At 43.6% G+C, this 11638-nt stretch overlaps 1 protein-coding gene across 1 annotated transcript in view; it reads right to left on the minus strand.

The window, feature by feature from the left end:
* Positions 1-11034, minus strand: part of Katnbl1 (katanin p80 subunit B-like 1) — a 23173-nt gene extending 12139 nt beyond the window's left edge. Inside the window, exons 1-3 of the mRNA XM_013014429.1 lie at positions 11017-11034; positions 2411-2538; positions 134-174 (exon numbers count right to left, since the gene is read on the minus strand). Of these exons, the coding sequence (XP_012869883.1) occupies positions 134-174; positions 2411-2524 (155 nt within the window). The 5' untranslated portion in view covers positions 2525-2538; positions 11017-11034. The remainder of the gene's footprint in view (positions 1-133; positions 175-2410; positions 2539-11016) is intronic.
* Between the last annotated feature and the right edge of the window lie 604 nt (positions 11035-11638).

An 11638-nucleotide genomic window follows, 5' to 3' on the forward strand; every position in this document is an offset into this window, starting at 1 on the left:
CCCAGCACAGAAGCTCAGCAGCAAGCTAACTGTTATTGCTAGTGCAGGGCCCAGCACAGAAGCTCAGCAGCAAGCTAACTGTTATTGCAATCATGGTTTCACTGCTCACCCACCTTCTGATGTTTGCGCTTACCTATTTATGTAAGCAGCCAACTGTTTTGGAGATTTCTTAACCTGAAAAATGAAAATAGTTGTAGGACGTTATGTTCTTTAGTACGGCTATAGAAACCTTATGATTGACGTTAACAAATTTAAAATGACTATTTTTTGCTGGTCCTGAGACTAGAATTCAGGGCTTCATGATCATTTGGCTTTCCTGCTCCTGGCTGGCATTCTACCACTTGAGCCATGCCTCCGCCTGGCTTTTTGCTGGTTAATTAGAGATGAAGGCTTGAAGACTTTTCTGTCTGAGCTTGCTTTGAACCTCAATCATTCCTCCTTCAGATCTCAGCCTCCTGCAAAGCTAGGATTACAGAGCCATTGGTGAAGCTGGGTACTAGTGGCTCAAGCCTGTAATCCTACTCAGGAGGCTGATATCTGAGGATCAAGTTTGAAGCCAGACCAAGCAGGAAAATCTGTGAGACTCTTATCTCCACTAAAGTACCAAAAAAGCCAGAAGTGAAGTTATGGCTCAAAGTGATAGAGTTAGCATTGAGCAAAAGAAACTTAGGGACAGTGTCCAGGTCCTGAGTTCAAGCCCCAGGACAAGTAGACATGCACACAAAAAAAGTTTTTTCTCAATCCTAGCTACTCAGATGGCTGAGATAGGAGGATCAAGATTAAAAGCCAGTCAGGTAGAAAAGACCATGAGACCTGTAATTAAATTACCTTTCCAATTAAACACCAAAAAGTCAGAAGGAGAGCTGTGGCTCAAGTAGTAGAGAACTAGCCTTGAGCAAAAAAAAAAAAAAAGTCAGGGAAGCCAGGCGCGGTGGCTAATCCTAACTACTCTGGAGGCTGGGAGCTGAGGATCACAGTTCCAAGCCAGACTAAATAGGAAATTCCATGAGACTCTTTTTTTAATTTTTTTTTCTTTTTTTTTTTGTTGGTCGGTCATGGGGCTTGAACTCTGGGCCTGGGCGCTGTCCCCGCACTCTTCAGCTCAGCACTCTACCACTTAAGTCACAGTACCACTTCCGGTTTTCGTTTTCGAGTGGTTTATTGGAGATAAGAGTTTCATGGACTTTCCTGCCTGGGCTGGTTTTGAACCGCAATTCTCAGATCTCAGCTTCCTGAGTAGCTAGAATTACAGGCGTGAGCCACCAGTGCCAGCTCCATGAGACTCTTTCTTATCTTCAATTAACCACCTGAAAACTGGTCGCTTTTTTAGGCCAGTCCTGGAGCTTGAATTTAGGGCCTGGACACTGTCCTGGAGCCTCTTTGTATTCAAGCCTAGCGCTCTAACACTTGGGCTGCAGCTCCACTACTGTCTTTTTTTCTGAGTACTTTATTGGAGATACGAGTCACAGGCTTTTTCTGCCTGGGCTGGCTTCAAATGGCAATCCTCAGATCTCAGCCTCCTGAGTAGCTAGGATGATAGGCATAGTCCTTAGCACCCAGCTTTGAAAACCAGAAGTGGAGCTGTGGCTGAAAGTAATAGAGCATGAGCAAAAATGATGAGAGGCAGGGCCCAGGCCACGAGTTCAAGCCCCATGACCAACAAAACACACACACACACACACACACACATACACACTCAAAGAAAGCACCCAGACCCTGAGTTCAAGCTCAAGGGCCAGCAAAAAAAAAAAAGTGTTCTCTCCTAATGCTGTGGTCTCAACCATTAGATACAACACATATCTACTCCCTATTTTTCACACTACTAGTCATAAATTTATATTTGCATAAGAGAATTGAAGGGGCGGTTGCTGATGGCTCACACCTGTAATCCTAGCTACTAAGGAGACTGAGATCTGAGGATCTCAGTTCAAAGCCAGCCCAGAGCAGGAAAAGTCTGTGAGACTCTACTCTCCAATAAACCACCAGAAAACTGGAAGTGGCGCTGTGGCTCAAGTGATAGGGCGCTTGCCTTAAGCTAAAGAGCTCAGGGACAGTGCCTAGGCCCAGAGTTCAAGCTTCACTATCAACAAAAAAAAAAAAAAAGGAGGAGAGAGAATTGAAGGTTAGCATAAAGAAAATTACATATCTGTGCTAATGAATGAATAAAAAGCAATAGCGGGGTTGGGGGAGGAGTTTAAGGGAAGGCATCTCAGAAACTAAAATATTTAAACTTCAACTTGTCAAAATAGTACCTGGGCCAAAAAAGAATATAATGGTTATACTTCATCACTACTTTTACTTAACATGGAGAGTAAGCAGAATGATTAAACATTACTTAAGCAATTTGCCAGATTGACACAGGCTTGGCTATCAACAGAATCTTATTCCTTACTTAAAGGTATGAACTTACCTCCTTCATGTTCTTATTAGTGAAACTGGAGTTCCTTTTTCTAGGAAGATCAATGGGATGACCCTCAATATTACAAAAATTTCGTTTTTTAACATTGTGGGTTTCAGATGCCATAATCTCTTAAATACCTAAACAAAATAAAAATATAATACACAAAAAGCAAAAGAGCATGATCATTTCTTTAATGCACATATAAACATGTATCACTGATTCTGCTGGTTCTATACTGTGCAAAAGAGGCTTAGAAAGACAGCAACTGACAAAGTTCCCCCGAGGAAGCATATGGCAAGGCATTCTAGGAAAACAGGGTTCTCATTCTTTAGTTGCAACCAGCTACAATAACATTACATATTTCTGTCAACGCAACAGATCAATCTCCCCATTTTCCATATCACCAGTCATTCCTGGTTTATTAGACTGGAATTCAAGTCTATAAAAGTAGTGGTATCTCTCATATCTTAATGTGCAAAAGCCTAAAACTTTGGAAACACATGACCAAGAAAAAGAGAGAAAGAAAAGAACCCTAGGCAGCCAAAGGAGCTGAAATCACACTATGTAGATCTCATTCGTCCTATATGTCTAACCCTTAAACTTCTTTCCTACTCTGGGTTTCCAAAGCTGCTCTCCTTCCCCCCATCTGCCCCTGACTAACCCCCAGCATATAAAGTTACAATCTCTCCACATCCTTGCCAACATTTAAAACTACCATATCCATCCTAACAAGTGCGAAGTCTTATCTCATGGTTTGCTTCTCCACGATCACTAATGAACATGGAACATTTTATATCTTTAGCTCACTCTGAGCCACATCCCCAGCCTGGAAGCAGTGTTTCTGATACTCTTCTGCAAGCACCTCTCCCATGTGGGTGGGGTCAGGCTTGGCTTTCTCAATCCTGTTACTCCTCTGTGTAACAAGATCCAAGCCTCATTATTAAACTAAGTACTGCAGACACCACAGCACTTGTCTGGGAGCTGAATTCAGAAAGAAATCCATATTCCCAGGCCCTAAGATTGTTCTAGAAAAATCCCATTTTCGTCTTCTCTTTCCTCTTCCCTTCATAAACATTCTTGGCTTTCATTTTTTTGGGTGGCAGCTGCCTGCTGGGACTTGTCTTTAAGTCCTCTCAATCTCCTGGAGGACCTTAGCGGAACAGATTGTCCAAAGGAAGTTAGGGAGACCTGGGAGATGGGTTATTGCTTATCTTCATCTGTCCATCTGTTTTCACTTTCCCAGAAAGTCAGTACTCATCTCATAGGCTTTAAACAAGCGTCAGGCTATGCATGATTGAAAATGTTGACTCTGGTTGAAAATGAACTGATAAATTCAGAGTCTATGCCTTGTGCTCTGCCACTATACCTACATGAATTGCTTGATATTCCAGGGTTAAATTAAAAAGATGCTGATGCCTTCAGCTGTAAAACTCCTATATGTCTTATTTTATTATAATAACAGTTATTTTTTAAAAAAAATGCTCAGTGAAATAAAAAGCTAAATACAAGCGGGGTGCTGCTGGCTCATGGCTGAAACTCTAGCTAATGAGGAGGTTGAGATCTGAGGATCATGGTTCAAAGCCCAAGTAGTAGTTATGTGAGACTCTTTTTTCTAGTTAACCACCAAAAAGCCACAAGTGGTGCCCCCACTGCTAATACAATCTAAACAGTCCATACACTGTAGTATACTAATATAAAAAGAGGCTTAAACTGACTTGATCTTGAGCTGTAACTTATGGTATTAGACACAGAAGTCCAGACATGTTTCATTCCTGTATGATGAGTAACTCCTTACTGTGAATACTTAATGAGTACCTAATACTGAGAGCTGTTTAATCACTTGATTTGGCAGACATCATAATAGATTGTATGAATAGATCCCTTTTTCCTTTCTAGCAGGAGATAGTATATAAAGAGAATTTACCCTTCCAGATCTATTATATAGCCCGCTCTTTTTTTCTAAAATAAATAAATAAGTTACAAGTGTACTCATGTTATTTTAGGAAAAGGTACACTATGGTAGCAGGTGAAGTTAGCATACCTGCCCGGCTTAGTCTCCTAAATCCCTGCTTTTATCCTCTTAGCATCTTATTCACTCAGCCCTGGCAGGAAAATCTGAGGCTCTTACCTCCAACTGACCACCAAAAAGCCAGAAATGGAGCTGTTAACTCAAAGTGGTACAGGGCTAGCTTTGAGCATAAAAGATCAGGAATGGCACCCAGGCCCCGAGTTCAAGCCCCAGCACTGGCACGTGCAATGTGTGCACACACACACACGCACACACACACACACACACACACACAGTATTCTGAAATATTGTTTTGAAAAGTGGGAGGTTTTAAACAACGGTGTTTTAAAACATAGGATATGGGGCTAGAGGTACTTCAATAGAAGAGAGCTTGCCAAACATGTGCTAAGCCTGGATTTTATCCAGCACTACAAAACTAAATATATACGCAAATAAAGCACAGGCCAGGAAACTCAATGCATGGTATAATACTGGTTTTTCAAACAAAGTTATGAACAACATCTATCCATTCAAAAAAAACCCCACAAAACCCAGCTATTAGCAGCCCCCCCCCATGCAGAGGAAACAAAAGCAAGCATAGACAAACAAGATTATAACCAAAGAAAAAGCACATGAACAAGCAAAAGAAACATTCTTCAGAGTGAATGGGAGAAAATATTTACAAGCTCAAAAAGTTAAAATGGGCTGGGCCCAATGGTACATGCCAGTGACCCAGTATATTTAAGACTTAGGTAAAACAACCCTAACTTCAAGGACAGCTTCCCCTACATAGCAAATTCAAGGCTAGCCTAAGCTAAATTGGCTCAAGTGGTAGAGTGCTAGCCTTGAGTAAAAGAACCTCAGGGACAGTGGCCATGCCCTGAGTTCAAGCCCCAAGACTGGCCAAAAAAAAAAAAACACTAAAAAAGAAAATATTAGAACTATCATATAACCTGGCAATCCCTCTATTTTACTTTTGTTTTTGCAACAAAAAGGACCAAACACAAAACCATGCGTCTTGCATCTCTTTTTGCTTTTTTAGATTATAGCACTATTTACAATAGCCAAGAAATGGAATCAACCTACGTGTCCATCCATTAGTGAATGGATAAATGTGGTGGTAAACATACTTGAGAGAATACTAAGCAACCACAAACAAGAATACTAGCCTATAATTTGTGGCACCATGAGTGGAACTAGAGATTATAAGTAAAATAAAGTTAGACACAGAAAGACTTATCTTAGTCAGATATGGAATCTAAAGAGTTCATCTCATACAAGTTGATACTAAAGGTAGACACTAGTGGCTCACACCCTGCCATCCTAGCTACTCAGGAGGCTGTGACCCGAGAGTCATGGTTAGAAGCCAGAGTTCAATACCCATAACCAAAAAACAAAACAAGACCAAAAAAAACCTGAAAAAGAGCTATCAAGATATTGGCTGATGAGATTATGGGCGATTTTTTTCTCCTAGGTTATTAAGCTTCTCTATTTCCTACAGTGAAGACTTTTGGTGCTGGTATCAGGGTTTCCTTCTGGCTAGGCAGGTGCTCTACCACTTGTGCCACACCTCCAGCCCTTTTTGCTCTGGGAGGGCCTTGCTTTTTTAAAAGCCTGGGCCAGGTGGACTGTGCTTCTGTGCTCTGAGGCAGTCACTCATGGCCAAACTTAGCCTTCTCTTTTGAATGGGGTCAGCCTGTGACAGCAAGCCTCCCTGTAGCTGGAATGACAGCTGCTACCATCATGTCCAACTACTGGCTGAAATGCAGATCTCTATGGCCTAGGCTGGCCTTGAATCAAGGTGGATGCCATCTTCCAAGCAACTAAGATGACAAACTTGAACAGCCATGCCCAGCCAATATTATCTTCAGCTACAGAAAGTGGCTTAAATGTATAACTCCCTTTACGAAGGGGAAAAAATGGTAGAAATGTTGATAATGTTTTAAACAGAGTCTAACTTTTTCTTTTTTGGGGGGGAGGGTCAGTTGTGGGGCTGGAACTCTGGGCTGAGCGCTGTCCCTCAGCTCTTCAGCTCAAAGTGAGTGCTCTACCACATGAGCCACAGCACCACTTCCAGTTTTCTGGTAGTTAATTGGAGATAAGCGTCTCAAAGACTTTTCCTGCCCGGGCTGGCTTTGAACCATGATCCTCAGATCTCAGCCTCCTGCACAGCTAGGAGTGAGCCATCAGCACCCGGCTATTTTAACTTTTCAAAATTAGGACAACTTAATCTAATTCAGTTCTTGCCTTCTCACCTCAATTTAGACTTTGCCCTCTCCCCCCCCTTTTCTATCTTCAGTTTCTCCCTTTGAACTGATTCTTCCTCGTCTCCTTTTAAACATACTCGGGTTTCTCCTATCAACTCTTATACTCTTTCTGTTTTCTTTTCCTGCCAACTTTCTACAATGAGTGCTTTTTAGCTTCCAATTTATCTTTAACCTTTTGCAAACTTGCTTTATTTTCTGCCATAGTCCTAAGTTCAAGCCCAGTCCCAGCATAAAAAGAAAAACTATATTAAAAAAAGATAAAAGTCAAGGCTGAATCCCAGACCTTCTCTTCCCATTACCTACATTCTTTTTTCTTTCTTTAAAAAAAAAATCTTGGGCTGGGGAGGTGGCTCAGTGGTAGAGCGCTTGCCTTGCATGCCTGAGGCCCTGGGTTCGATTCCTCAGCACCACATAAGCAAAAAGAAAAAAAGGCTGGAAGTGGCACTGTGGCTCAAGTGGTAGAGCGCTAGCCTTGAGCTGAAGAGCTGAGGGACAGCGCCCAGGCCCAGAGTTCAGGCCCCACGACCAGACCCCCTCCAAAAAAAAATAAATTTTTTTTGCCAGTCCTAGAGCTTGAACTTAGGGCCTGGGCACTGTCCCTGAGCCTCTGTGCTCAAGGCTAGTGCTATTCCACTTGAGCCACAGCTTTTTTTTAGTAGTTTACTTCCTGTTTGAGGCGGCTTCAAACCCCAATCCCCAGAGATCAGCCTCCTGAGTAGCTAGGAGTACCGGGAGTGAGCCCTGTAAGATCTGTAAGGCCTAGGCCCAGGCTATATAAGGTATTTTTGTGGGACCCTAAAAGCATCACAAGTCCTAGGCACAGCACTTTGCTTATCTTTATTTAAAAGGGGGGGGGGGCTGGGAAGGTAGCTTAGTGGTAGAGTACTTGACTAGCATGCATGAAGCCTTGGTTTCAACTTCTCAGTTGGAAGTGGCACCATGGCTCAAGTGGTAGAGTGCTAGCCTTGAGCAAAAGAGGCTCAGGGACAGTGCCCAGGCCCTGAGTTCAAGTTCGTGGCGGGAGGGGGGAGAGGAGAGGGGAGAAGAGGGAGGAGGGGGAGGAGGGAAGAAGGAGAAAGACAACAAAATGAACAAATAAGAAAAGTAGTACACATAGTATTATAGTATTTTAGGAAGCAAATTAGACAACACTGGAAACTATAATTGAATAAGAAACATAATATATCCCCAATTCAAGCTAACCATATTCAAGCTAGAACCCTTTTGAGAGTAAAAGGAAGTATCACTTAAAAAAAAAAATTGTGCTGGAAGCCAAGTGCTGGTGGCTCACATTTATTAGCCTAGCTACTCAGGAGGCTGACCTCTAAGGATCAAGGTACCAAGTCAGCCTGGACAGATGAAACTCTTATCTCTAATTAAACAGCAAGAAAACAGCTGGAAGTTGGGCTGGGAAGGTGGCTCAAGTGGTAGAGCGTTAGCCTAGAGCTAAGGGACAGCACTCAGGCCCACAAAGAGACCAAAAAAAAAAAAAGAAAAAAAGCTAGAAGTGGAGGTGTGGCTCATATGGTAGAGCACCAAGGTTGAATGAAAAAGCTAATCAAGAGCAGGAAAGCTCTCAGTTCAAGCCCAGTACAGATAGGTAGGCAGGCAGGCAGGCAGGCAAGCAGGCAGGCAGACATGTGTATGAGTGTGCACATGCACACATGCACACACACACACACACACACACACACACACACACACATGAACTATTCTGGGACAAGGAGTTCTTTACTCTCATTTCCTGAGTGGGGAGTAGGAAATGTTTCTTCCATTTCTTCCTGTTAGATCTTTCTTCATTGATAGATCTTTGCTGAATTTTTTTAAAAAATGCTAGGACAATAGGCACAAACAATTTGGCCCAAGCAAACTGGGACAAATACTTACTTTCCTAAATCTTTCTGCGATTTCTTTCTATAAAAACCATCAACTAGAGCCAGGTGCCATGGCTCATGCCCGTGACTCTAAATATTCAGAAAGCTGAGATCTGAGGTTCATAGTTTGAAGTCAGCCTGGGCAGAAAAGTTCTTGAGACTCCTACCAAAAATGGCCAGAAGTGGAGGAGTGGCTCCAGTGGTAGATCACCAGCCTTGAGACAAAGGAGCTCAGGGATGAGCACCCAGGTCCTGAGTTCAAGCCCCAGAACTGGCACCAAAAAGAAAGGAAGAAGGAAGGAAGGGAGGGAGGGAGAAAGGGAGGGAGGGAGGGAGAAAGAGAGAGAGAGAGAGAAAGAAAGAGAGAGAGAAAGAAGCAATAAAAACCTTGTCAACAGGAACAGCCAGTAATAAGAAATCCTAAAAATGTTAATGTGAGTGTCCAACTGTGGTAAACACACTGTGTCATGCTGTTTCAATCCTCCCTTCAGAAAATGATCATCCACACTTACTCATCAGGGTCATGTGGCTTGCTCTCCAAGGAACCATCATCAAAAGCCTGTAAGAGCATCACCTTACCTCTGGCATGGCAGCCAGCAAAGGTCACCAACTCTCCACACGTCCACATTCCTAAGCACGGACAACACAGAGCAGGGCCCCAGACAACAGCTTGCAACCGGATGAGACACAAACCTTTGTTATCTGAAGTCATTGAGATCTGGGGCCATTTGACTACAAAATAACCTAGTCCAGACTACCGATAAGTGGTCCAGCAAGGCTGCAGACATAGAATGGTCAGTGAACTCCATCAACTAGTGCAGTAGAAACAAATTTAATATCTTTCTAATTACCTAAGTTTCCAAACATGTCTACTAACAGGGAACGAAAAATTATTAATGTGGAATTTTAAAGATTCTTGTTCTCAATGCTATTTTTTTGCAGAAACTGGACAATTCTCTCCATTAATGAATATTACGCCATAAAGACTTTTTTTTTTTTTTGGTCGGTCTTGGGGCCTGAACTCTGGGCCTGGGCGCTGTCCCTCAGCTCTTCGGCTCAAGGCTAGCACTCTGCCACTTTGAGCTCTGTTTGCACTTCCAGCTCTGTTTATGTGGTACTGAGGAACCGAACCCAGGGCTTCATTCGTGCTAGGCAAGCGCTCTACCACTGAGCCACCTTCCCAGCCCCATAAAAGCTTCTTGAAAAAGTCTTGAAGCCTCTCCTTTTAAAAGATACTCTGTAATACCAATAACTACCTTTTGTTTCCTTCTGGACTAATAATTATTAGTCTAGGTCACTGTAAGGGAAGAGACTAGAAAAGTAGACTGGCTAAAATGTAGAAGTCCCAGATGCTGAGTTAGGAATCCAGGAAGCCATTCACTGGAAAGTTCTACTCAGGAATAAAAGATGAAAAGCTACTGAAAATTATTTATATGTTAGTTGTAAAATCAGGATAACTGGAACAGGATTAAGAAAAGTGTGATAGGGGCTGGGAAGATGGCTCAGCGGTAGAGCGCTTGCCTTGCATGCCTGAGGCCCTGGGTTCGATTTCTCAGCACCACATAAGCAAAATGAAAAAAGCCAGAAGTGGTGCTGTGGCTCAAGTGGTAGAGCACTAGCCTTGAGCTGAAGAGCAGAGAGACAGTGCCCAGGCACAGAGTTCAGGCCCCACACCCGGACCCCCCCCCAAAAAAAAAGAAAAGAAAAGTGTGATAGACCCCCGTCCACAGAAGTAGGGCTGGAGGCGTGGCTTGAGCGGTATGGTGCCCGCTTCCCATAAGAACAAAAGAAACCAGCAGAGGCTGGCCATTGAACACTGGCCAGCCCCAGCACCGCTGACACTTTCTGGGTGCTTCTTATGGCTGTCCAACTGTAGGATGTGTACCAGTGTTGCTGGTGTGAAGCCAGTAAGTAAACAGTCAGTAGCCACAGGTGTCCTCCCCCTCCCACCACCACTCCGGTGACATTTCCAAACATTCCCTAAAGGGAAAAATGAATCCAGTTGAGAACCACTGACTTAAAATTTTAAAACCTGCCAAGCGCCACTGGCCACACCTGTAATTCACACTACTCTGGAGGCTGTGCAGGCAGGTTAGTCTGTGAGATTCTTATCTCCAATAAGCCACTCAGAAAACACTTGAAGTGAAGATGTGGCTCAAGTGGTAGAGCACTAGTCTTGAGCACAAACAGGCTCAGGGATCTGCTGGGCCCTGAGTTCAAGCCCCAAGAACGGCAAAATAAATAAATAAATAAATAAAGATTAAACTCCCCTAATCCCATTTTGCTCTCTGCAGACGTGTACACTAACAGACCTAGTCGGCTCTGGCACTGAGGTATACAATGCTTCTCAGTCTTGCCTCACAAACTTACTCAGCAGGAACTTTCCAAATAGACCATGCTGGCTGTTCTAAAGAAAAATTCCAATTCCAAGTCTTTGAACAGTTCCTCACTAAAATTCCCACCTACCCTGTAATTGCTGCCTTCCACTGTTGGTTTTGCATGTGTCTACTGCACAAACAAAGAGCATCACATTCACTTTTGGTCGCTGGTTATCTTAAAAACCAGATTTGCCTCCTGGTTTCTTGCTGGAGCACCTTTTGTATACAAATCTGTCTGACATAGTCCTAAGCATAGAGATGACTTTAAGCTTGATTACTAATGAGCAAAAAATTAATGGCTCCAGGCCAAAATGGTCCTATTTAGAAGATACCTCAGAGTACAGACATGGCTTCTGTGAAACCTCGCTCACTGGGCTGCGTGTGTCCTAGACCAGCTCACACGGGGGCACTTGGGTCTTCTAGACATGCGCTGGTGCTTGGCCTACGGTAGAGCAGCACTGCGACAGCTTCAAAGCTTGAGACACAGCCAGGCACCGCGGCGCACGCCTACAGTCCCAGCCACCTTTCAAGAGGCTGAGATCTGAGGCCTGTGGTTCGAAACCAGCCTAGGCAAGAAAGTCTGTGAGTTTTTTCTCCAATACACAAACGACTCAGAAAAGAAAGTCGGAAGTGGAGCTGAGGCTGCAGCCAGAGCGCTGGCCCTGGGCGAGCCGCGGCCGGGCCGCCTGCCCCGAGCCTGGAAGGCCGCG

The sequence above is a fragment of the Dipodomys ordii genome, unplaced genomic scaffold (assembly GCF_000151885.1).
Source record: "Dipodomys ordii isolate 6190 unplaced genomic scaffold, Dord_2.0 Scaffold23, whole genome shotgun sequence".
Classification (NCBI taxonomy): domain Eukaryota; kingdom Metazoa; phylum Chordata; class Mammalia; order Rodentia; family Heteromyidae; genus Dipodomys; species Dipodomys ordii.